A 26,379-nucleotide genomic window follows, 5' to 3' on the forward strand; every position below is an offset into this window, starting at 1 on the left:
TGATACGGTCTTTCTTTTTTACATGGTCTGTTCCCCGTAGAATTTAGCATATTTCTAAAATATCTGTCTCCTCCGACTGTAGGTGTACTTTTGTCTTAATGTTTCTTAGCACCATAGGACACTGAGCCCAGGCTGGTGCGTGGGAGGTGAGTGCCTACCACTGAGCTGCCCCCCAGCCCTCTAGCTCTCATTGTCAAGCAGGAGGTCCTGTCGGGCTGCATTAGAGCACTTACTTTAAAATTCAGCCTCGGGGCCAGGATGTGATCCTGACAGAGAGGCTGGATCTCAAGAGAAGGATCCCTATATCCCTGGCCATGTGCCATGGGGCCTGGCAGCCTGGCACTCATCACCTGGTGCAGAGGGCCCTGGCGCGAGTCCTGTGTTGAGCGCAGAAAGCGGGGGATGCAGGATCTCACTGTTCCGGAAGGAAGCAATGGCTCCAAGAACCAGTGCACAAAAGCTCCGGCACTTTGTTCTGGGGCCACAGAATGGGGCCAGTAGTAGCACCTCTTGTCACCACCCTGGAACAGTGGCAAATTACTGAGTTTTTTTAGAGCAGAATTGGGTGCTCTGGGCCTGAGGTGCAGAGAGAGCTGGGCACTCTAGAAAGAGTCCTGTTACTGTGTTCCAAGCTTTGGGTCTAATGGCCAGAAGAGTTCTTGTTTTCTTGAAAACTGAGCAGTAAAAGAAGAGTTGAATATTGATCATAATGCCAGGCATGGTGGCACTCACCTATACTCCAGTAACTCAGGAAGGTGAAGCAGGAGGAGCGCAAGTTCAAGGCATCCTCACCAACTTAGTGAGACCCTCTCTCAAGATAAAAATAGAAAATGGCTGAGGGTGTGGCTCAGTGGAAGAATATCCCTGGGTTTGATCCCCGATACTTAAAAGATAAAGGAACAATATCTGTCATACTTATTTTTGTAATTGTGGTAGAGAAAATGGGTAGTTTGGTTGTTGACACGTGATGGCGTGCATAGACGGGTGCCCTTACCTAGATGGGAAGTCAAGTAAATGGGTGTGCTCTATGTGCTCTATGTAGCTGTTCAGCCTGTACAAGTCACCATTTTGGAAAAGTCGCTGCCTGTGTTGGGCCACGCTTAGCAGCAAGAGACACAGCTGCCTAGCTCCAAGGTCCACTGCAAAGCAGGGAAGTGGTTGATACCACCAGCACCACAGGGAGGAGTGGGCTGGCCGTGCCAGTGCCCTTCAACACGGGCCTTCTCCCCGAGAAAATTGGAGCTCTGGTGTTTCCACCTGGGGTGGTAGCACAGGTCAGGTGCCAGTTTGGTTCAGGGAAGCCCAGTAGGAGAGGCAGCCAGGATGGCCAGAGGCCTGGGCCAGCACCCCTCTGGGTTGGTTCCACCTGTTCCTAATGTCTGGGACCGTGGTGTGCAGTGTCCTACCTCCACTGCCTTCTCCTTCCCAGATCTGCACCCTCTCCTTGATCCTGGTCCCTGAAGCCCAGAGGGGCTGTCGCAGGGTGCCGTAGTCATTGCCTAGAGCAGCGCATGCCTGGCCCCAGGGCTGGGGACTACTCTGCCACCTGCTGTCTCATCAAAGTCACTGGCAAAGTGCCAAAGGCGTGTGACCTATTTAGTCCACGTCATGAAGGACACCTCCCAGGGAGTGACCCCAGGGAGGCTCACCCAAGAGTGATCTGCACTGTGCAGTGTGGCTTCCCCGAGCCATTAATTAGGTCGTAGCCGCTGTCCTGAGGAGGTTGCCTACGCAGGACTCCTCCCCTCGCTGCTGCCAGATTGGCTCCTGGGGCCTCCACGCCCTCCTGTCCAGTGCGCCCTCCTGTCCAGCGCGCCACTCGTCTACTGGCCTTGGTTTCCTCTGTTCATGAATGGCTCTCTTGTTTCAGTTCAGAAACCTTGGTGTTTGTTAGTCTACCTGAGATCAAACACTCACTGCTTTCTTGGTATAATCACTGTTAGCTAATTTAACGCCTATTATCCCCAGAAGCCTACTGGTGACCTCAGGAACTCTTTTTTTTAAATTTCCGCTGCAGCGTCTCAGGAAGGTAAACTGTGATTGTGCCTCTAGGGTGGAAGAAAAGGCCATGACTGTTGAAGGTTATTGACAGGCCAGTGTTTATCTTTAGCAATAAAATAGTTTATGAAATATTCTGCACATATTATTGCAGAAAGATAGCTGACTAAAGGTAACCTAGGAATTTAAAAATGACTTGAGCCCACTGCAGTGGCACATGCCTGTAATCCCAGCAACTCTGGAGGCTGAGGCAGGAGGATCACATGTTCAAGGCCAGCTTCAGCAACTCAGTGAGACCCTGTCATGAAATAAAACATTAAAAGGGGGCTGGAGTTGTGGCTCAGCGGTAGAGCACTTGCCTAGCATGTGCGAGGCCCTGGGTTCAATCCTCAGCATCACATAAAAATAAATAAATAAAGGTATTGTGTGCAGCTATAACTAAAAAATATTTTAAAAACCCCACACATTAAAAGGGTCGGGGGATGCAGCTCAGGGATGAATCACGCACCCCTGGCTTCAATCCCCAGTACCAAAAAAATATGAAAGTAAGTCAAGGAGGACACCGTGGCTCAGTGGTAGAGCTCGTGCATGGCCATGGGCTCCATCCCTGGCACCAAATTAAAGGGAGAAAGCCGACTCGGGAGTGTCCTGATGGCAAGCCCACACAGGGGCCCCTCCTCTCGGCTGGCCTGTTTCTAAGTGTCAGTGTAGGTGACCACATGAAGTCAGAGGGGTTTCTTTGTGCTTCTAGAGTACTAGCTCCAGTGTAGACATGTCACTTGAAGATGGCAGCATGGCGAGTCATGACACAGTCCCACCACCCCACATGCCTCCTCATGTCACCCTGTCCTGAGTTCTGGAGAGGAAGCCTACGGGCCAAACCAGAACCACCCAGGGACACACTCTGGCCAAGGCTGCAGAGCCGAATGGCAGTGTGCAGGAAAACCGGCGTCATCGCTCACTTGCTTTAGATCGCAACGTTTTTAGTGTTAAAATCTGTGGTGTTCTCCATTTCTAAGACTCTTCACCAAGCGTGGTTTCCTCTTCGTAGACATTTTTCTTCACTGTTTAGAGAATGGATAAGTGGATGTGAGGACTGCAGTGAAAGCCCCTGCCCACTGAGGAGACGGTGGCTCCATGGAATCAGGGGTCGCCTGCTGTTCCTCGCCCCGGTGTCCTCGGTGGCACGTGCAGCTGGCTGGGTGGATGTTGCTGATAGCATCAGGCTGCGGGGGACTGAGGGGAATGAGAATGTCTGCTGCTGCCCCTTTGAAGTGCTCAGAGAGGGCACTTGGCAGTTCGTTCACATGGGTGCTGATGGTGCCAGTCTGTCCTCAGTGTCTCCTTGTTCTGTTCGCAGGCATGAGTTGCTGGAGGAGGCCCGGCGGCAAGGCTTACCATTCGCGCAGTGGGACGGACCGACGGTGGTCGTGTGGCTGGAGGTGCGCTGGGAGTGGAGCCGAGGGCCTGTCCCAGGCAGGGGCAGCTGTGGTGCTCATCCCCTGCATTAACGCTCTGCCTTGCCCACTCTGTCTCCAGCTCTGGGTTGGGATGCCCGCCTGGTACGTGGCTGCCTGCCGAGCAAACGTGAAAAGCGGGGCCATCATGTCAGCCCTGTCCGACACCGAGATCCAGCGGGAGATTGGCATCAGCAACCCCCTGCACAGGTTGAAGCTGCGGCTGGCCATCCAGGAGATCATGTCGCTGACCAGCCCATCTGCCCCTCCCACGTCGAGAACGGTGCGTTTAGCGGGGTTCAAGGGAGGGTCCTCCTGTTCTCCGGGGAGAAGGAACCCTGACCTCAGAGGTGCTTTCCAGTTAATAAGCACACTACCCAGGGTGGCTCTGATTCAGAGTTGCAGTGTTGAAATACCCCAGAGATTGCCATTGGGGAGCTGAGTGGTCCAAAGGAACTTGACCAAATGTTTTTGTGAAAGCACAGCTAGAAAGGCCTCGTTTAAAAATAAACAAATATGAATCTATCAAAATTGAATCAGTCTAAGGGCTTTTGGGGAGGGAAAAAAAATTAGCATTTTAAGTACATGCTTTATATAAAACTTGGAATTTCATTTTCTATTCCATAGTGGAAAGTAAATGATCAGCGTTTGCACTGTACAAAAGGACATTTGTGAAAAGCACATGGTGGGTGTGAGCGTTCTAAGGTGTCATCAGAGAACGCACATAGGGCAGTACCCAGTAATCCTGGGCTGTGCCCCCGAGCTCCTGCCCTGCGGGTGGAGGGCTAGCCGTGGACTGGTGCTGTGCGCGTGCAGAAGGATTGGCCCCCTCATCCTCGTATCCTCCCCCCCCCCCGTGCCCTGTGTGGGAGCAGCAGGCCTGGAGTGCTGCCGGGTTGCTGTGGCGCCCTGGCACTTCCTGGCTCCGCAGGCCGCCACTGACCCCAGCGCATGCGTGACTGAGAGTGGGCTGACCCTCCACAGACTGTCTCCCAGAATTCTTCACTCCCTGCTTTCTCCCATGGCAGCTAAGAGGCAGCGAGGGCATCCCCACCCTGTCATTCTGGCTCTTGGCCTACAAGTGTTTTCCCCTGTGGCTGGGGCCAGCGCTCAGGGCCCAGTACAGGTCGTGGCCTGTGGGTGTCTGACCGCCGTGATTGCTGCTCATGTGGTGGGGGGGTACAAGCAGAGTCCCCAAGCAGCGACCCCCTGGTTGAGGAGGTGAGAAGCCATTCTGCGGAGAGCATGGATGGTTGTTGGGTTCGGGGGCCGCCTCCTGATTGGCAGAGTTGAGATGTGGCACAGGGCTGCCCTGCCCTCTACTTTAGCCTACCCTGGAGAGAGGACCCCTGCCCAGAGCCCAGGAGCCAGACTTCTGATGAGCAGACTTCTCGCCCCAGCCTGACTTGAGGCCACAGTTCCTTTACAGAAAAATGTTGAGATACTTTTACTTGTCTCTGCCTTTTTTAAAATCAAAGACCTTTGGAAATGAGCTAAGGAGGCTTGTTCTTGCTCATGGCTGAGAGTGCTCGTCCTGGGGGAGCACTCTGACCAGATCAAGTCAGCTTGTACTCAGGAACAGGGACTAGAGTGCACAGCAGGCAGACTGCACTGCCAGCGCCAGCCCAGAAGTGGCCCTGAGGTACTCAGAGGGCCTGCAGCGTGGCCTCCAGCTAGCCTGATGCCCTGCGCCTCGTAGTGCCCACCCTGGCCCCTTGGCTCCCTCTGGCTTCAGCCATTGGGCTGAGAGCAGCTGTGAGCCCTTGCAGCGAGGAGCCTTGGGAGAGCTGCAGCACAGCCTCCCGCTCTGTTGTCCCTTGTTAACTGTATCTACGTGGCACTTACGTTTTTTGGTGGGTGGAGGTTGGTGTAGGGTTTCCTTTCTTTTTCTTTTTCTTTTTTTTTTAAATATTATTTATTTATTTTTTAACAATACCTTTATTTACTTAGTTATTTTTATGTGGTGCTGAGGATCAAACCCAGTGCCTTATGCATGCTAGGCAAGCACTCTACCAGTGAGCCACAGTCCTAGCCCCTGGTGTAGGGTTTCTTTTGGGGTTCTGGGGTCAAACCCAGGGCCTTGCACACCCAGCATACAGTCTGCGTGGGAAGACTGTTGTGAGTACCTTGAGTCAGTCGTCACTAGGGGACTTCAGACTCGCCAGAAGTGGCAAGTGGGTCTTCCTTTGCCTGTATTTGGGTACTGTGGGGGGAGGTGCTGGCATCCAAGCTCAGGAAATCCTGTGCTGCATAGTGTTGCTGACCACGTGGGGCAGAGTGTGGTCATTCCTCAGTGGGAGGAGCTTGGATGTGTGTCCTGCCAAACTTCTGTGGGCTTCTGAGCTGGAGCTATGCCAGGAGCCCCTGCTCGGCCCCTTCTCTGCCTGTGGCTTATGTGTGTGCCTCTCCTCTTTATCACGCTTCCCCCTGCCCTGGACGTGGCTGGTGCACTGGGTCGCCTCAGACCACAGGAAATGTCTGGTTGACACACGAGGAGATGGAGACCCTTGCTGCCACGCCACACACGGTCAGTCACACCCTGCAGCTCACACCCCATGGTGCGCTTGCCGCTGAGTCCAGCTGATTTTTGCCTTTTTGTTGAAAACTAAAACTATCAAATTTATTTTGTATTTAATTGTTTCAGATAAGTATTCCTCTTAGGTTATTAGTTAAACGTGTAAAGTAGAATTTTGTGCTTTGTTTTAGATTTTTTTTCTGGAACTTAAAGCTGGTAGCCTCACTCTGCTTGGAGTGATTGTAATTTCTCTCTGCATTTGGAGAGACTGCAGTTTAGCACCGTGGATCGTCTGACCCCAGCTTGCTCCTTTGACAGCTGTGGTGCATGAGAGTCTGCTCCCTGCATGGCTGGTGTTGGTGGTGCGTGCTGCATGATGTGTGGTGCTGTGGACGTGTGCTCCCTCGTGCTGCACCCGCCCTGCAGAGCTGACGCGGCTCACCTCTACTAATGGTCATGTTCTTTTGCATTCCCAACCACGTGACGTCAGGAAGACGAGGAGGGAAGCTGGGCTCAGGTTGGAGCTTTTCTATGATACCTTCTTCGCTCTGTGTTGGAGTACGAAAACGCGTACAGTGTGCTTTTCCAGGGGTCTTAGCGTCCTCATCAACTAGTAGTGTTTTTAATGATCTGAAAACATTAATCAAGTGAAGCATAGGATTAAAGAGTGCGTCTCATGGACAATTTTGAATGTCCCTCCTGAGGAGCCGTGGAAGCTGAACCTGGGATCTTTCACACTCAGCCCTGCAGGTGGCTCCTGAGGTTGTGCACACCTAGCTCCATCCGGGGTAGCGCTAGTCAGACCAACTGGCAAGAAACCATGGGACACAGTACAAAACTCCAGCGCTGGCAAGGTGCCTCCTCCTCTCTGTTGGCATTTCACTAAGAATATCCTAACACTGTAGGTTTAAAGATTTTATTGATGATCTCAGAAATAAAGCCTCTTGGTCTGGGGGTGTAGCTCAGTGGAAGAATACTTGCCTAGCGTTGGCAAGGTCCTGGATTTGATCTGCAGTACCAAAAAAAAGGAATAGAAATGAGCGCGAGCTGTTTCCTCCTCTGGTACTTTTGAAATATAACCAGTGACGCTGGATGCTCCAGCCATGCCTGTCGTCCCAGTGACTCGGGAGGCTGAGGCAGGAGGATAGCGAGTTCCCGGCCAGCCTGGGCAACTAGCGAGACCTTGTCTCAAAATAAAAAATAAAGAGGGCTGGGATGTAGCTCAGTGGTTGAGCACCCGCGGGTTCCATCTGCAGTGTGCATGTACGTGTGTATAGATGGACGTGGAAAGAGGGAGGTAGGAGAAGAGCACCCCGCTATCCCACCTTTCGTCCCTCTTACACCAAGGAGGAGTGGCTGTGGACGCTGGGTTTCACCACCCCGGGCTAGGGGTCTGTGGCTCCCTCCAGGCATAACCTCATTAATTATCATTTAGGCCTTTTGTGGGACCAATAAGGACTATCAGTGGATTAAATAGGACTCATTTCTTAATTGCTTAAATTTCAGGGCATTTTACGGGATGACACTGAACACTATCAGCAGTTGAATGTGAAATTGCCAGCATCAGAGACATGCAGGAGACATTAAATAGCTTGACACGTACCCTTGGCCATGGAACCATGACTAGGGACTGTGCAGGTGCAGGGTGGCCCACCATGCTGTGGCTGGCCTCTGCTGGTGTCACTTTACTCCAGGCCAGGGCAGGCACACAGCCTGCTCTCCCTGCTGCCCTGCAGTGGCAGCTGCTTGTTCTGTTTCGTTTGGGTGCTGGGGATTATACCCAGGGGTGCTCTACCACTGAGCTGTGTCCCTGCCCTTTTTATTTTTTATTTTGAGACAGGGTCTCACTAAGTTGCTGAGACCGGCCTCCAACTTGCAATCCTCCTACCTCAGCCTCCTGAGTCACTGGGATTACAGGCATCATCAGCTCTTAGCCAAGAGGAGATGTAAACTGCCCCTGGACCCTCAGGGAGGAAGAACCGAGGCGCTTGCACTTAACAGATAGGAGAGTGCTGCTGTGTGGACACTGCCAGCTGCCAGGAGCCTCCATGAGCAGGACCAGCACAGAGCTCCATCTCGCTGAGCACAGCTGGGCCTGAGGGTGTGAGTGCACACTGTGTGGGGGTGCTCTGACGTGAGCCCCTTCTTGCTGCCGGCAGTTCCAGTACAGCCATGCAGACTGTGAAGAGTATGTGCTACGAGACCAGAGACCGTGGCTCCTGCGGGTTCTGCTTCCATGTATTGCCATGGTTTGATGTTTTGGTTGGTTGGTTTGTTTGTTTATTTTGGGGTACCAGGGTTTGAACTCAGGGGCGCTTGACCACTGAGCCACATCCCCAGCCCCATTTTGAATTTTATTTAGAGACAGGGTCTCACTGGGTTGCTTAATACCTTGCTGTTGCTGAGGCTGCCTTTGAACCCGCAATCCTCCTGCCTCAGCCTCCTGAGCTGCTGGGATTACAGGTGTGCACCACTGTGCCCAGCTTGGTTTGTTTTTGGTTTTTTTTGTTTTTTGTTTTTTGTTTTTTTTTTTTTGGAGACAAGGTCTTGCTGAGTTGCAGGGGCTGGCCTCAAACTTGTGATCTTCCTGCCTCAACCTCCTGAGTCTCTGGGATTGCAGGCGTGGGCCCAGCTTTACAATTCTGTAGTAGACATTTTCTTTACTTTTTCTGCCCATTCAAGAATACATAGCCTGTAGAGCAGAAGACGGCCTCCAGCCTCCATGCTGTGAGCAGTAGGCCCAGGAGGAGGGTGGAGAGAGTGAACTGGTGGTGAGACCACAGTGTGCCTGTCACCTCACTCCCAGTTGTTCAGAGGAGCATTGTTTCCTGTTGGAATTCGCTCTTTCCAGCTTGACTGGAACAAATATCACATTGGATGGACGTGGTGGTGGTGTGTGCGCCTGCAGGGTTGCTGTGAAGGTGACCTGGTCTTGGCTGGAGGGCACCCGGGCTTTCCCTGCTGTGTATGTGCAGTTATGTTTGTTTTTCATTGTACAAACCTCACACGCGTTCGATTCATCTGAGAATTTTACAGAGTTGAATGCCATTACAAATGATGTGTGAGAACCTCAGTTTCAACTTCACTGCTAGTATTCAAAAACACTTCCCTCTCGCTCTTTCTTCTCTCCTTTCCCTCCTTCCCTCTCTCGCCCGAGCCACTGTATGACTGAACCACATCCCCAGCCCTTTTTATTTTATCTTGAAACAGGGTCTCACATAGTTGCCCAGGTGGGACTTGAACTTGGGATCCTTCTGTCTCCGCCTCCCAAGTTGCTGGCCCTGAAGGGATAGCCATGATGCCCAGCCTAGAAATACGGTTCACTCTCACGCATTGGCCTCGCACCCTGGAGCTCTGCTCAGTGCGCGTGTCGGCTCTGACAGCTGATTCGTAGGTCCTTCCTGTCCTGACCCTAGAGTCCTGTCCTCTGTAAGGACTTGGTCTCTGCCCAGCAGTGTGCTCTCTCATTCTTTCCTTGCTCTGTGCGGTGGCCAGGCCTCCAGGGCAGCGCTACTTAGAGCTGGTAGGATGGGCGCCAGTGCCTGCTCCCTGCTCCCCTGAGGAGGAGGCCAGCTGTAGACGTCTGTGGCTGCCTAGCCTCAGGTCAGGGCAGTCTCCGTCATCCCTACCTTGCTGTGCTACACCTCTTTATTTTTATTTTGAGACAGGGCCTCAGTTGCTGAGGCTGGTCTTGAACTTGCCATCCTCCTGCCCCAGCCTCCCAAGTTGCTAGGATTGCACACGCGCACCACCACACTGAATGGTTTTCTTTTCCAATCCAATCTCTTCATGTAGGGTAAACTTCATTGAATTTTTTTTTTTTTTTTTGTGCCCTCCAAATGTTGAACTAACCTTTGTGCCTGGAATAATGAACCCCATTAGTCAAAATATCTTATTTTTTAAATATTTTATTGACTTGCTAATATTTTGTTAGGGATTCTTACATGATTGTTTAGTGTTAATTTTCAGCTATTTGGGCAGTTTCTAGCTATCTGCCTCCTTCCTCCACCTCCAGGTGGCTGGCACCGCAGCAGCACCACTGCATCTGACCTGTTGAATTCTGATTTATTTTATTAAGGTCAGAGGACACCCTTTGTGTGATTCCTGCTTCTAAATATGGTGAGAGGCAGTGCACCTCAGTGGTGGGCACTTGCGCGGCATGCCCGTGCCCAGGGTTCAGTCCCCAGCACCATCTGAGGAGGGCTCCTGCTGCACCGGGCCTGTCACACAGCTCTCGCCCTGCTGCTCCGTGGGGCAGAGGTTGCTGGGGCCCAGCAGCTCCAGGCTGGGCTGTGCTGTGCCAGTCTGGTATCTTCATCCCTTGGCACTGAGGAGCCAGTGAGCTTATGCCGCTGCCCGACTCAAGCCCAGCAGCTTGGAAGGACCGTGGGGAGGAGGAGAGGAGAGGGCTCTGTGAGGTGCGACCAGAGCAGGGGGTGATGTGCGTCCTTCGGAGCACTTCCTTTCCGTTACCGTCTTCTCCAACCAGTGATTGAGAGAAGAGTGTCGATGTCTTCTGACTATAATGGTGTATTTGTCCCGTTCAGTCCTGTTAGTTATTGGTTTATTTCTTTTTTAAAACTATTTTTTACTTTTTAGCTGCAGTTGGACACAATACCTTTATTTTATTTATTTTTATGTAGTGCTGAGGATGGAACCCAGGGCCTCACACGAGAGATGAGCATGAGCCACAACCCAGCCCCTTAAAACTATTTTTACACTTACTTCTCCGGATTTTGAAATACACAGATGTTTTGCTTAGGAAAGAAAAGGGTTGAAAAATAAAGCTAGAACCAAGCAGGGGTGGTGGCACTGCCATCGGGGAGGGAGACACAGGATCGAAAGTTCAGGGCCAGCTGGGCAACATAGTAAGGCTCTGCCCCAAAATGGAAAAGAAAAAGGGCCAAGGATGCAGGGTTCAGTTTCCACCAAGACCAAAGCCCGCTGCCCGCCCGAGGTGTCCTAGCGAGCAGGGCTGCTGTTCTTCAAGCTTGTTCATGAGTCGTTACCTCTGCCCCATGGGGCTGCTGTAGGGCAGCTGCTCAGGGGACACTGCTAGGCCGTCACCATTTTAGTGTGATTTGGTAAAGAAGTTAAATTTTTATTATAAATGAGTTAAATTTTTAATTTTTGTATGAAATTTTACTAGCATATTTTAAATGTGGGAACACGTCAAGTTATTTAGAAATTATAGAGCAGTTTTGCCCTTAGTTTAGCTTTCAAGAATATGTAGCAGTGAGAAATCCAACCTCCTATCATCCACTCGTTATGAACAGACGCTCGCATATGGGGACATGAACCACGAGTGGATCGGCAACGAGTGGCTGCCCAGCCTGGGCCTCCCTCAGTACCGCAGCTACTTCATGGAGTGCCTGGTGGATGCCAGGATGCTGGACCACCTGACCAAGAAGGACCTGCGGGGGCAGCTGAAGATGGTAGACAGCTTTCACAGGTAAGCGGCACCACGGGCCCACTCCCAGCCCAGACTTGACGGCCACTGTCTCCTGATCTCTGCTGTTGTTGGTTACTAGGAACAGCTTCCAGTGTGGAATCATGTGCCTGCGAAGATTGAATTATGACCGGAAAGAACTGGAGAGGAAGAGGGAGGAAAGTCAGAATGAAATAAAAGGTGAGTATTTGTGCCCAGAGGATGAAGTGTATGGGCTTGGATACCCCTGTGGCCCATACAGCAGCCTCAGTGATGAAAAAAATCAAGGGCAAGAACTTAAAAAAAAGACTGGGGCTCAGCAGCAGGCTCTGGCCAAGCATGCTCCAGGCCCTGGGCGCCATCTCCAGCACCCAGAGGAGGGCAGGGAAGGCTTCAGGTGGAGACGGCTGTGCCGGCCTCACCCAGGAGAGAATGGCGAATGCCAGTCCCTGGAGAGCACTGGTGCCTGCATGAGTCTGAGCCACATACCTGGGGCTGCTTTTCTCCTGGGACTTCAGAGGTCCGAGCCACATCCCCGGTCCTTCTTATTCTATTATTTTGAGACAGGGTCTTGCTAAGTTGCTGAGACTAGCCTTGAATTTGCCATCCTCCTGCCTTAGCCTCCTGAGTCGCTGGAATCAGAGGCGTGCGCCACCGCACCCAGCTAGTTTTCCTCCTATTGCCTATGCCAAATGTGCTGCTGCTCAGCAGTGCTGTCCCCCCACCCCACCCCGTGCTGCGTCACTGGGGTGAAGTGTGAGGCACCAGTGCTCTGGGGTTCGCCCAGGGCCACATGCAGAAGCACCAACTGCACCTGCAGCTCTGCTCCCACAGAGCATGAGGCCCTGAGCAGCCTTCAGCCTGTCGGGGAAAGGAGTCAGGTCCATCAGCCGGAAACGGGCTGTAGCCCAGGAGGCCCTGACTGCCCGTGGAGCCAGGAGGCCACTGATCCCAGCAGTGGTGGTGGGAGGGAGCCAGCCACCCTGGAGAGCGGCAGCCCCCGCACTGCTCTAGGCCTCCATGCCATCTCTGCGGCCCTGCAACGGCCTTGTGCATCCCTGGTTCTCCCTGAGAGAGAAGCTAAAGTGCAGTTGGAGGAGGCCATTTGGATGCCACTTGCTCACAGTTGTGTCAGCACAAGTCTTGGGAAAGACCACAGGTTGGCGTTGGCACCGACAGGTACGCGCAGCCTTGTATCCAGGTGGCGAGAAGCGGACACAGTCCTCTGCTGTGTTCTTTGTGTCCCTTCTGCATCCCTTCACAGTTAACAAGAACGGCCTTTGGAAGTGGTTGGTGAGCATCTGAGTGGATTTCTAATCGAGCAGATTTTGTAATTTGATTTGCACAAGCTGTCCAAAGTCTTTAAGATGCTGGGTGGTGTCTTTATGTCTCTCTCTTTAAAGTGGGAAAAATGTTTAGGATATTTACCATGAGTGGAAACTTCTAGTCCAGAAGCTGTTTGTGCTGAAGTGGGTGAGGTGTCCAGGGGGTCATAGGGCTGGGGGTCTGTGTGTGAAACGTTGGTCCATGCTGGGGCCTGTGCTGTCTGGCCTCGCTCTGATCTGCAGAAGGAGCTTCTTCCTGTTGTGCTCAAGAAGAGCTCCGACGGGAGCCCTCTCCTGGGGAGTCTCAGTGCCAGGCGTGGCAGTCCTCAGCGTTTCAGGGGTGTGGTGAAGAGGCTCTCTGAAGCCATAGTCACAGGGTTACTCTTTTGCAGATGTGCTTGTTTGGAGCAACGATCGAGTGATTCGCTGGATCTTGTCAATTGGTCTTAAAGAATATGCAAACAATCTCATAGAGAGCGGCGTTCACGGGGCACTTCTTGCTTTGGATGAGACCTTTGATTTCAACGCACTGGCACTGTTGTTGCAGATCCCAACCCAGAACCCCCAGGTATGCCAGGCCCTGGCCACGCCCCACCCACTCAGGCAGTGTTCAGTTGTTCATGGTGGAGAAGAAGGTGACCTCAGCCACTAGTGCTCTCTCTCTCCTATCACTATCCCTCACCCAGTGGTTCAAAATCAGCAGATGCTTTATTAATATTTTTGTTTCTCATCCTTCCATTTTCTGATGCAAGCATTAGATTCTTGAAGTAAACAAAAGAAGATTGTTTCATGGTAGGGCTGGGAGTGTAGCTCAGTGGTAGAGCACTTGTCTGGCATATGAGGCACTGGGTTTGATCCTCAGCTCCACATAAAAGCAAATAAATAAAATAAAGGTATCATGTCCATCTACAGCTAAAGGAAAAAAAAAAGAATATTTTATTGTAGTTCTGCTTGTCAACGCAGAGATACACGCAGTTGTTACATCACAGAGAAATATCTGGGTATGCCTCCTGGAGGTCTTATTGACCTTTGCCAGTCTTTTTGACTCATGAGCCCATTTGTGATGTTTGTGTTCTACAGAACGTCGAATGCTTTTGTCAGTCGCCTGACCAGTGTACACAGCACACTTCCTGTGCACTTCCAGGAGGTGACAGGTCCCTCCCTCTGCCCTGACAAAAGCCCTGATGCTAAACATTATCATGGCTCCGGGTTTCCAGGAGTTCAGTTGAGTTTTCGAGTCTCAGTTTCAAAGATAATTGTAATATGCAAACCTTCTTAAAACTAGAATGATGAGAGTTTTGGTGGTGGTTTTGTTATTTCAGGCTCGAGCTGTCTTAGAAAGAGAGTTTAACAACCTTTTGGTCATGGGGACCGACAGAAGGTTTGATGAGGTAAGTTTTCAGTTGTACAGTGTGTGGTGGGGCTGGGGTGGAACCCAGGAGCACTGTATCACTGAGCCACATCCCCAGCCCTTTTTCTCTTTTGAGACAGTGACTTGCTAAGTTGCTTAGGGTCTCACTAAATGGGTGAGGCTGGCTTTGAACTCAGGATCCTCCTGCCTCAGCTTCCCAAGTTGCTGGGATTCTGCACCCGGCTTCACAAAACAGTCTTGTTTTCATTTTTACTATTTTTGATACTCCTCAAAAATGGTTTTCACATCATAAAACTGGTTGCAATCTAGGAATGTAACCTATAAGTTGTGTTTCAAGGACAACTGGGTCTCCCACCCCAGTCCAGAGTCCTGTGCTTTGCTGTGCATGGAGGCACGTTTCAGGAGTATATCAACGCCCAATGTGAATATCCTCTCACACAGCCGTGGCTCGTTCATTCCCACGTTAGGTGCTCCTCACTGGGCCTTAGGAGAGCTCAGTGGGGTGGGGGAGAAGCCACCTCCTGTGACGACGAGGCTGGTCAGCAGTGGCCTGGCGTCAGGCGGGGCTCTCTTTATGATGAATCAAGGTGCACCCCACAGCTGGAGAGTGACGTCGCACACAGGCAGTGCAGTGGGAGCAGCACGTCCCCTGGGAGCTCAGGGCACGCCCCAGGAAGGGGTGTGCTGCATGGGGACCAGGACACATGCACAGGTCCCACTTTCCTCCCAAAGACAGTCACTCTGCCAGCCGCAACTGTCCTTTATTTGTGTGTTTATTTATTCATTCAGGCAGGTGGGCAGATACAAAGGTAGGTGCGGGGGACTGGACCTGGGACACTGTACCCCTGCGCTACATCTCCAGCCCATTTCATGTTTTTATTCACCTTCTATTTTGAGATAGGGTCTGGCTAAGATGCCCAGGGTCTTGCTGAGTTGCTGAGGCTGGCCTGGAACTTGTGAGCCTCCTGCTTCAGCCTGCGGGACGGCTGGATCCCGGCTTGTGCTGCCTCGCCCCCCTGTGCTTTCACTTAGAAACGAAGCTTGTTTTTGGTCACAGGATGATGACAAAAGCTTCAGGAGAGCACCTTCGTGGAGGAAGAAGTTCAGACCAAAGGACGTCCGGGGCTTGGCGGCCGGGTCAGCAGAGACGCTTCCGGCCAACTTCCGGGTTACTTCTTCTATGTCCTCCCCCTCTATGCAGCCAAAGAAGATGCAGCTGGACGGTAGGTGGTGGGCCGCGTGACCCACCACTCGCTGGAGCATGAGCATCCCTCTTACCTAGAATGGCCATCTCGTGTGCTACCAGACGTTTAAGTGTGGCTGCATGCCCAGATGTCAGTGTTTTAAAATCAGCCCTAACAAGCGTTCATAAAAGTTCAGCAACAATAGAGGATTTTTAAGAACATCTTGTCTGGTTGAATCTGAGCATATTCTCTCAACTAATAAATTGAAGCCCCGGTGGTGTGCTCCGGGCTGTGGCTGCCGTCTTGACGTGGCATGTGGGTGTGGCAGGCAGCCCTGGAAGCAAGCTCTTGAGATCGCGCTGTGGCAGCTTTCAGACCACAGTGTTCACTTCTCTCCACCCTGGGAAAAACGGTGGAGTGATTTTAAACCTGATAGAGTTTTCAGTGTCTGCAAGCCCCGCCTCTACTGCCTTCTGCCCACCACCATGGCCTTTCTGTGTAAGCCCACGTGTGCCTGTCAGGAAAGGGCTGCCAAGGAGACGGGACCCTGCTGGAGGCTGGGTGGAGCCAAGCTGGCCAGCCCCAGGCTTCCCAGAGAGGCCTGGGCTGCTCCCTGGGGTGGCCTCTCTGGCCCCAGGACTCAGCTGGTGTGTGGCTGGGAGGTTCCTGGGAAGGCCCTGCTCTGACCTGGGCTGACTAATGGGAGGCGGTGCGGAGAGGAGAGCCACCCTAGGGTTGAGCCCAGTTCCACTGCTCGGAGGTCACGACCTTGGCAGCATTTAGCTGTGCCCTGCTTCAGCGTCCCTGTCTGTGAAACGGGTGTCACATGGATTCTTCTCACGGAGGCTTGGCTGACTGCACGAGTCGGGGTCATTGGCAGCCCCTCTACCGGGCGTGGGCTTCGTTTGCTCTGTTTCTTGGTGCAGACGATGGGCTGTGGAGAGCAAGTGGCTCTCAGAATGTCCTTTTGGGGTTCAGTGTCTTCTGTCATTAGCACCTCCCACAAGGAGGTTTTGCTCTCATGTCATACGTACAAATCAGGGAAAAGCACGTACATAGGAAGTTTTATTAGCTGGACACTCTTGGTGAGAATGGCTTAGCACAGCATTTTTGGTAAAAGCTGGATTTTCTTTTGCCGGAGTTTAGTAATATACTTAAAGGGCAAAATCCAGTGTGTGTTTTAACTGGCAGCTTTCGGAGGATGAGCATCTTTCTTCTGAGGAGCATGCGGATGACTAACCCATGCCCACTGTGTCGTGGCCCTTGGCTGCTGGTCTATCCACTAGGGACAGTCCCTATGGGCGCTGGGCCTGTGTTCTCATTGTACATTTCCTCCTCACACTGCATTTCTTCTGTTAAATGTTAAGTGCAACAATAAGAACAAGAGTTTAAACTGACTAGAAATAAACCGAGGAGACTTTGTCTCCCAGAAACACTGAAGGTGTTGCAGCTGGTGAGATGGGTGGCTTACTGACTGGGGAGGGAGAGCAGGGGCCGGCCACTCTAGCAGCTTTCCTGGGCTCGAGATCCGGACGCACAGAGATAGCCAGTCCCATTAACCCATGGCAAGATGTTGCTCAAAGTGGTCCCCATATACCTGAGGGAAACCAGAAACTGCAGCTGGGGCAGCCGTACCTGCTCTAGGTGTCCTACCTGCCTTATGGTTTGCGAGGGGCTGGGCTCACCCCTGGGGCCTCAGGGTACGTTTCTTAAACAAGAACTCAGCTCTGTGGTCTCCATCGCTTCTAGTTGAAACACACTGGAGTAAGAGAAGTCATTGTCCTAGCCTGCGCCCTGGCTGGACACCCCTGGACCTGCTCTTTACCTCTGACCCATCCCATGAGCAGCGAGTGCTGGGCAGCAGGTTCCACCCCTGTCCTGGGTGGAGTTGGTCCCTTTCTGGCAGCCCTGTCCCAGGGCAGGGGCCATCCCACAGGAACAGGTGCTGGTGCACCTCATAGGGTTCTTGGAGGTTCAGTGCTAGGGCCAAAGGAAAGGTCTGTTTAACCGTAAATGCAGAGATTGAGGAGGAGCCAAGTGACTGCTCTAAGTGGTTGTCCTTTACTTATGCACATGTGTGTTTTGGAGTCATTTCTGTGTGCATAGTGCGCCCTTGCTGTTGTAGAGTAGGTGCCAGTGTCCTCGGGCTCCTGGGAGGTGGGAGGGACCCTCTTGAGCCCCCTGGTGCTCTTGCCCTGGCCGTCGCCCCACTCCAGCAGGCTCCCTCAGCTCCCGGGAGGCCCCACCCTAGGCGAGGAGATGTGCCCTGTGTGAGGTCTCCAAACTAACTGCACGCTGTGTTTGCACGCTTCCTGCTGTGGTGGTCGGAGCAGGCAGTGTATCGGGAGCACAGAGGTTGGATTCTGCTACAGTCAGGACTTACTCCTGCTGAAGCCTCCTCCGGTGAGTAGAGAGCAGCACCATCCCCAGGAATGTTCCGGGCACACATTGGCAGGCCTGGAGCTCAATGCCAGGCGAGGCTGTGGGCACTGGTCCTTGAGAGCCAATTCTGCTGCTGTGGAAGTACACCTGTCAGGTGGCTCTGGTGCTGCGCCTGTCAGGAGGAGGGCGGTGTGACCTCGTCCCTCCTCACGCCTGCGCGCAGGGGCCTGCTGGTGGGGAGCACATCCTCGGGAGCGGGCCAGAGCCCAGTTGGGAATGCGCCTCGTGAGGCTGCTGCATCGAGTGACACCAGAGCCGTCCGCCTAAAGGTTGACTTTGAAGCACAGAGCCACGTCTCTGGGCCAGCTCTGGTGACTGGGATGTGTCTGTGCGGGGGGTCCTGTCCCACAGGTCCAGGGTGCTGCTGGCCTCAGCCTGCCCCGTGAGAGCTCTCGCAGGGGGAGCTGCCTGCTTTGTTCCGCTGGGCATCTTAGCTGGATTTGGGTTGGCTTTGGGTCTTGCTTGCTTAGTTGGTGCCTTCTTTGCATGCCCTTGGGGACAGTGCAGACCCTGGTGAGCTCATAGTGATGCTCGGGCCGGGCAGGGGTGGCAGGGGCGGGACTGCAGGAGGGCGCGTGCTGAGCGCGGCCTCTGTTCTCTCTTGCAGTGTACCCGCACTACTTCTACAGATGACCCAGCCTTCTGAATCCAGCAGACGACAGTTTAGAATTCAATGGATCTTTAATCTGTTGATACTCCTTATATGGACCCTAAGATATTTTATTACAGAGTTTTTAACTAGTGAAAAATTCAAGAATATCATAGAGAAAATATTTTAGAATTTACTGTTTCTTATATTTATGTGAACTCCGCTCCTCCTGGCGTAGTTACTGCTTCCCCCCGGGTCCAGACTCTGGGTGCCCTCCCGTTCGTGGCTTATCCTAATGGCAGTCCTTCACGTGAATGTACTGTAATGCTTGTATGTATTGATCCTATGAACAAATGTAGGGCTTTTGTAAATTATGCACTTATTGTAATTATACTGTTTAATTTTTTAATGATAAACCAGGACAGAGAGAAGGATTTTTACTGCGTTTATAAAATCAACGTGACACAGCAGTGTCATAGCATCATCCTTTACCAGCTCACACAATCATTTTGAAATAAGCAGACTTCATTTCAAGCGATTACTGTTGGATTTTAATGACCAACCTTAACTATACTTTTTCTATCAAGAAATCTCAGCTTCTGATAAACTTGGGGCTGAAGGGTTGAGAACACTGTGGAAGTCCCCAGCCCTGGCTCAGCTTCCCCGCCCAGTCTCTGGACTTGAAGGCTTGCCCTGGCACTGACTGCAGCTGGGAGCCACAGGGAGCCGCTCAGCGGGACCTGGGGCCTGGGGCACCTCCGTCCAGGCAGCAGGTAGGTGGGGGCGCCCTCCAGCTGCTCTTGAGGACCAATCCAGCACTGTGGCTCGCTGGCTCCCAGAGGTGGTCTCCTGGCGAGGGCGAGGGCAGGGCTCCTGAAACCGCGTGCAACTCTAACAAAGGCCTTATTTTTCTTGTGTAAATCTTGTTTTTACATTTGTTTGTACACATGTTTAAAGAATGAACCTCGTGGTGCATTTTTAGACTTGGATGGTGTAGCCATTTTGCATTGTCTGAGTAGCAGATGTAACTTACTTTTTAAACGGCACATTAAAAGCCAGCCCGGAGAGTCAGATCATGGTGTTATTTATTAGCAGCTGATGTGCAGATGGAGGGCGCTGTCTCTTTACATTTGGCTTCTGCTTTTGATTCACTTGTACAATTCATTGTTACTGTTGTGTTTTTCTATTAATCTTTTGTGGACTTCCTGATTATGTAACAAAGTATGTACAGTCTACTTTTGAACTATTTTTATCACAGTATTATTTATTGCTTTCTTTCAATAAAGTACTGAAGCATTTTCCACTGCCAGTGAGGAATGCTGGGAGTAAGCCGTCATCACGCTGAAAACGGGCTGTGGCAGTGTCGCCATCTGAAAGGGACACTGAAGGCCAGAAGAGGGCAGTGGAGGAGCGGGTGTCATCCCACAAGAGCATCCTGATATGCGCGGAGAGTCCCCAGTGTCCTTTCCAGCCGCTGGCTCTGCTCTCCCACCCACACCCACTGCCTCATCTCTGGCACCCTTCCAGATGCGTGGGTGCTGGGCACCAGGACGCCTGCTGCCCTGGGGGCTCACACGGGTCCTGAGTCTCGGAGCAGCCCAGTGAGGCAGAGGGAGCCAGGCTCCTGGGAGGGACTGTGCAGGGGTGCTGAGAGGCTACTCAGTGGCCAACCGGGCAGCCAGAGCAAGTGCCTGTGCGGCCGGGGATGGCATCACATCTGGGGGTGGCACGGCCAGCACTGCTGGTGTCTGCCCCGCTGAGGCCAATGGGCTTTCCCGGAGGGCACCATGCCGTCTTGGGACAGAGGTACCTGGCTCGTCTCTGTTGGGGCAGAGCTGACCGGAGTCTGTGTCCTGTCTGGGGCCTGTGTGCACTGGCCCGGTGTTCAGGACCTGTGGTCTCTGGCTGGGCTCAGTGCTGCACCTGCCCACGGCAGCGTCGGCTATGCTGGCTTTGGGCCTTCCCGAGGACGCCGGGTTTGCACTGCTCTGCTGTGTCCCCCGGCAGCTGCCGCTGCTCACTCACCCACCACGTGGCCCATCAGCTGTCCCGTGGCCTAGGGGCCCTGTGCTCAGCTGAGTGCACTGCTGCCACGCGTGGCCGCCTGCTGCCCAGGGTGGTTGTGGGCCTCTCCCCAGTCAGGTTTCCATGGTGGTGGGGGAGCCTCTCTTCCCTCATCCCTCCTCCAGGCAGTGGGTGGACGGGTGTGGTCACTGCTGCTATTCTGGACACCCACATGCGACTTACTGCACTTCCAAATGTCTCAAATACTTCTGTCTCCTCGTTTCCTGGGCTCCTTCCTTGGTGAGAATGAGTAGCCTCTTCGTTCCCTGGACTCAAAGCGCGAGCCTTTCCAAGTACAGCTGTGCCCGTATTCACAGAGTACTGTCCTCAGACCCGGGCACCAAGGTCCACAGCTGCTCGAGTTTCCCGGGGAACCTCCCTGTGCACGCTGTCCGGCATGCCGAGTCCTCTCAGGAGCTCTGTGCAGTGAGGTGTTTCCTGTGTCATCAGGTGTGATGAGAAAGTGCGCACACTTGAACATTCTCGAGATGCTCAAACCTGTGATGCGGAGCCATGATACAGAGGGCTGCATCGCCCAGGGCTGGCTCACACAGACGCAGCACAGTCACCGTGCGAGGAGGAGGCAGGACCATCGCGGGGGCTCTAAGGCAGGGCCCTCCCGCCTCCTACAGCTTCGGGGGGTTCCAAGCATTCCTCCACTCTGGGTCACAGCACTGTGGCCTCTGCTCCGCCTGCCTCGGGGTCTCCTCTAAATGTCTTCCCTCTACTTCCTGTGGGGGCACTTCTTCTGGCCCACTCATACAGTTCATTCAGGGAGGTCTCATTTCAAGATCCAGACTTAACATCCACACAGACCCCTTTTCCAAATAAGGTCACATTGGCAGGTTCAGGATTTGGTCATTGACGTGTCTTTTGAGGACCCCCTTCTGCTCTTCACTGTTTCTGGTAAAGATGGCTCACCCTGCCCTGCCCCAGCACCTTGTGGGATCAGAGGCCACTGATATCACATAAAGGCAAAGTAGGCCGAGAGGAATGCCCTCAGTGGCCCGCAGTGCTGCTGGAGAGCACCCCTGGGCTGGAGGAGGGAGCTTCCAGACCCTGCTGAGGGGCGAGGTGAGGAGAGGCCACTAAGACTGACCCAGGGGACCAGCAAGAAAACAGAGGACATTGTAAAATAAAACAGCACTTGGCTCTTGGGACCATCTGGAGTGAGCGTGTGAAGCCTCCATGCAGATCCGGGCCCCCTGTTCCCGTGCAGCAGCAGCCCTGGGCCCACTTGGTGAGCGCCTGCTGTGTGCCATGTGTTTCAGGTGCTGGGTGACTGCCCTTCCAGGAAAGGGTAAGATTCCAGATTCCATCCAGGTGCAGCCCAGGACTTTGTGCTGTTGGGGAGGGACTGGGTGGAGGAGCTGCCCGGGGAGACCAGCTCCCGGAGTGTCTTCACACTCAAGTGGCATGCACAGCCACTCAGGTAACACTGATGCCGTGCCCAGGACTCAGGGCCCTGGTTGGTGCTCGCTGCCCTGTGTCAGGACGAGCTCCTTTTTCCATCTGACCTCTCAGGCAACAAATCCTGTGCCTTGACCCTGATGGAATAGGTCTCACTGTTCACCTTCCCTTCCAAAGGAGCCAACAGAAACCAGTTCTTGACTCTTTCTTTTTTTTCTTTCAATACCCAAAAATTGAACCCAGGAGCACCCACTGACGACTCACATCAACAGCCAGCCCTTTTAAAAATTTTTTATTTATTCTAATCAGTTATACATGACAGCAGAATGCTCTTCGATTCATGGTACACAAAATAGAGCCCAATTTTTCACTCCTTTGGTTGTACAGGACGTAAGGTGACACCATTCATGCAATCACACATGTACCTCATTCCACCGCCTTTCCTATCCCCATGCCCCCTCCCCTCCCTCTTGCCCAATTCAAACTTCCTCCACTATCCCATGCCATCCCCCCACTATGGATTAGTATCCGTTTATCAGAGAAAACATTAGGCCTTTGATTTGGGGGGATTGGCTTATTTTGCTTAGCATGATATTCTCCAATTCCATCCATTTACCTGCAAATGCCATGATTTTAGTCTTATTGTCGAGTAATATTCCATTGTGTATATATGCCACGTTTGTTTTTTTTTAAATCCATCTACTGAAGGGCATCCAGGTTGGTTCCACAGTTTAGCTATTGTGAATTGAGCTGCTATAAACATTGATGTGGCTGAGTCCCTCTAGTGGGCTGATTTTAAGTCCTTTGGGTATAGACTGAGGAGTGGGGGCAAAATGAGCTGGGGCAAATGGTGGTTCCGTTCCAAGTGTTTAAAGCAATCTCCATACTGCTTTCCAGATTGGTTGCACAATTTGCAGGCCCACCACCAATGTATGCGTGTACCCCAACCCTGTTTGAGACAGTCTGGCCAAGTTGCCAGGCTGACCTTGAACCTTTGACCCTGCACTGACACACCCAGCTTACTCTTTACTCTTGGTGAGGGGCAGTCAATGATCTCCTCTAGGCCCTACCTTCAGGTTGAGTGCTCTCAGGAAATTAAAGGAAGTGATCAGCTTAGGACGGGGTATGAACCCTGTGGGGCTGGAGCAATCCCAAGGGCTTGCACATGCTCCGTCCCCAGCCCCCTCTGATTTTTCTTTTAACCATGTACATCATTGTAACCCATTCAGCCCCATCGTCCTGGATGGGGGACACTTATCAAAACTTACATAAGCAAAAAATAAGTCACTTATATTATCTTTTGAAAGAAACATTTTTTTTTTTTTTTTAAGAGTGGAAAATAGAAGTTTATTAAAGGACAGCAGAAAAGACTTCTCCCTCCCGGAGGAAGAAGGGGACCCAAGAGGTGGAATCCTGAAAGAAACATTTTTAAAAGAGTTATTTTTTGAGAGAAGTAATACGTGAATGATTGGAGCATTTCAAAGTACATATTTTATAATACATGAAAATGTATATGAAGGTTATATAAGATTTAGGTGAAGATTTCTAACTTAGGATAAATGCACTGGGGTCAACTTCACCAAAACATTTGCAGAATTAAAACTTGGGCTTGCTAAGTTCAAATGAAGCACACACAAGTCGGACACGTCCTGCTCGCTTTCTGCCCTGACCATGGGGACTGTAACCTGCCGATGTGCTAGGTGCGGCCTCCCGACTCCTCCAGGAGGCCCTGACTTTGGCCTCTCTTTGTGGTTGATGAAACTTACAGCATGCAGAACCGTCATTCCCTCTCCGTCTCCCAACAGAAGTAAAGGTGGTTAGATCGCATGTGTGTTACCAGGGATTGAATTCAAGGGGGCTCTACTACTGAGCTACACCCCCAGCCCTTTTAATTTTATTTTGTGTCAGGGTCTCACTGAGTCACCCAGGCTGGCCTCCAGCTTGTGATCCTCCTGCCTCAGCCTACCAAACTGCTGGGATTACAGGCATGCACCACCACATGGTCCACTATTTCCATTCTTAAAACTATCTTTAGTTTTTTTTCCAGCATGAAGGGAGCCCATCAAAAATCTGGAAGAAGTATCAACTGTAACATGCAAATATTTGAATTTTCCAAATTCTGGCAAGTGTGTGACGTCCATCTGCCAAATATGGTTAGGTATCGGTCCTCTAGGATTGACTCCAAGATTAACTTGTGGTAAAAAGGTCACACAATTTTGACATCGTTTTATTATTTGTCTAGCTTGTTCCTTAGTTATTTTAAAAACGCTTTTGTAAAGTATTAGCATTGACATGGAACCTTTTATGAAAATTTGTAGCTTCTTCTAGTGTAGAGAAAATATGTATGTCATGTGTAGTTTTATCTGCTAAATCATTGCCCAAACTAAGGGCTCCAGGCAATCCTGTATGTGCCCTGATATGTCCTATAAAGAATGGATCTTTTCTGTCCCAGATTAGACTTTGTATAGTGGAAAACAAAGACAAAACAGTAGAGGAAGGGGAAATCCTACCAGCATCTTCAAGGGATGCTATAGCATTAACTATATACTGACTATCAGAAAATAAATTAAATACAGAATCTTTTTTTTTTTTAATATTTATTTATTTATTTTTTAGTTATCGGCGGGCACAACATCTTTGTTTGTATGTGGTGCTGAGGATCGAACCCGGGCTGCATGCATGCCAGGCGAGCGCGCTACCGCTTGAGCCACATCCCCAGCCCTAAATACAGAATCTTTAAACATCACAAAAGCTTGTAATACTGCATTAAGCTCTACCTTTTGAGCTGATTGTTTGGGTACTAAAAATGTAAAAGTTTGATCAGGGGCAACTACTGCTGCTGTACCATTATTTGACCCATCAGTGAATATATTTGGAGCATTCATGATAGGTGTTTTTCTTGTCATTTTTGGAAAAACTAGAGGATGCGAAGACCAAAAAGACAATAAAGGATTAGATGGTAAGTGATTACCAAATGAAACATTAGATTTACACATGATTATTGCCCAAGTATTTAACTCATTAGCTAACTCATCAATTTGATCCATAGTTTATGGAGTAATAATTTTATTGGGAGAAATTCCAAACACTCCCTTTGCTGCTTTTATTCCTTTGAGTATCAATTGTCCTACAGCCTCAGGATACCTAGTAAGATAAGTGTTAAGAGAATAAGATAAATGTATCCACAATAATGGACCTTCTTGCCAAAATACTCCTGTAGGAATATTTTTTGTTGGTAGTACGATAAATAATAAAGGCAAACTTATATCAATTCTATCCAAATGCATATTTTCCATGTATGTTTCAATGATGTTTAATGCCTTTCTTGCTTCAGGCGTTAACATGCGGGGTGAATTTGTATCTGATGGACCTATTAGGATATCAAATAAAGGTCCCAACACTCCTTTTGGTATGCCTAGATAGGGCCTTATCCAATTTATGTCTCCCAATAACTTTTGAAAGTCCGTTAAGTGATTTGAGTTGATCTACTCGTATTTGAATTTTTGGTGGACGGACCATGGTTGAGGATAATAGAACTCCTAAATAATTAATTGGAAAATCTAATTGTACTTTATCTATTGCTATCTCTAGATTATAATTTTTTAATAAATTTGTAAGTGTGGCATAACATTCTAGCAATATGTTTTTATCTTTGTGTGCTAATAATACATCATCCATATAGTGAAATATTTGTAGTTCAGGATTTTGATTTCTAAGTGGCTGGATTACTTTGTTAACATAAATTTGACACATAGTTGGGCTGTTAGCCATCCCTTGAGGGAGTACTTTCCATTCATATCTCTGATCAGGACCTTCATGATTCAGTGCAGGGATAGTAAATGCAAAACGTGGACTATCCTCAGGATGAATTGGAATTGAAAAAAAACAATCTTTAATATCTATAACTAAAACATACCAGGTTTTTGGCAAAGCAGACAATTGAGGAATCCCTGATTGAGCAGGTCCCATAATAACCATCTCATTATTAATGGCTCTTAAATCTTGCAATAATCTCCATTTACCAGATTTCTTTTTGATGACAAAAATGGGAGTATTATGGGGAGATACAGAAGGTTGTATATGTCCTTCTGCTAATTGTTGTTTGACCAGGTCATGGGCTGCTTGTATCTTTTCTTTAGTCAGGGGCCACTGAGGAACCCATACTGGTCTTTCTGATTTCCAAGTAATTTTTATTGTCTCAGTGGCCCTTTCTGAAAATCCAACCCATGTCTGTCTGTTCCTTGATCTATTTGTATTGGTGCTGCTATACCTTGTTCTTGTTTTTCTAATCTTTTTCCTTTCCTAAAACCTTGTCTAGTCATAATAGTGGGTGCATTTTGGTTGATGTTATTTGTTAATGTCAAACCTAATTGATCTAGGACATCTCGTCCCCATAAATTTACGGGAAGATGATCCAATACATATGGCTGTATAGTTCCTTCACATCCTTCAGGATCCTTCCAATCTAATACCATTGCACTTCTATGGGGATTAGTCACCACTCCTAGGCCCTGAAGCATTTTTTTTTTTTTTTAAAGAAAGAGTGAGAGAGGAGAGAGAGAGAGAGAGAGAGAGAGAATTTTTTTAATATTTTT

The 26,379-nt window shown here is 50.6% G+C and overlaps 2 protein-coding genes across 12 annotated transcripts in view; both read left to right on the plus strand.

Moving 5' to 3' along the window:
* Nucleotides 1–19,619, plus strand: part of Ppfia1 (PTPRF interacting protein alpha 1) — a 115,297-nt gene extending 95,678 nt beyond the window's left edge. For 4 of the 11 annotated variants that reach the window (XM_048807822.1, XM_048807824.1, XM_048807826.1 and 1 more), the window contains 11 exons: nucleotides 3,359–3,440; nucleotides 3,538–3,738; nucleotides 5,920–5,982; nucleotides 6,461–6,487; nucleotides 11,247–11,422; nucleotides 11,502–11,599; nucleotides 13,116–13,291; nucleotides 14,046–14,114; nucleotides 15,153–15,318; nucleotides 17,613–17,682; nucleotides 18,329–19,619. In XM_048807822.1, coding sequence (XP_048663779.1) covers nucleotides 3,359–3,440; nucleotides 3,538–3,738; nucleotides 5,920–5,982; nucleotides 6,461–6,487; nucleotides 11,247–11,422; nucleotides 11,502–11,599; nucleotides 13,116–13,291; nucleotides 14,046–14,114; nucleotides 15,153–15,318; nucleotides 17,613–17,671 — 1,117 coding nt within the window. In that variant the 3' untranslated portion in view covers nucleotides 17,672–17,682; nucleotides 18,329–19,619. The remainder of the gene's footprint in view (nucleotides 1–3,358; nucleotides 3,441–3,537; nucleotides 3,739–5,919; nucleotides 5,983–6,460; nucleotides 6,488–11,246; nucleotides 11,423–11,501; nucleotides 11,600–13,115; nucleotides 13,292–14,045; nucleotides 14,115–15,152; nucleotides 15,319–17,612; nucleotides 17,683–18,328) is intronic. The other 7 variants (XM_048807827.1, XM_015503298.2, XM_015503300.2 and 4 more) reach the window with 4 other exon arrangements.
* Nucleotides 19,620–22,855: 3,236 nt separating this feature from the next.
* Cttn (cortactin) overlaps nucleotides 22,856–26,379 on the plus strand; it is a 35,392-nt gene continuing 31,868 nt past the window's right edge. Inside the window, exon 1 of the mRNA XM_015503302.2 lies at nucleotides 22,856–22,868. The gene's annotated coding sequence lies outside the window, so the exon portion shown is untranslated. The remainder of the gene's footprint in view (nucleotides 22,869–26,379) is intronic.

This window comes from Marmota marmota, unplaced genomic scaffold, assembly GCF_001458135.2.
Source record: "Marmota marmota marmota unplaced genomic scaffold, marMar, whole genome shotgun sequence".
Lineage (NCBI taxonomy): Eukaryota > Metazoa > Chordata > Mammalia > Rodentia > Sciuridae > Marmota > Marmota marmota.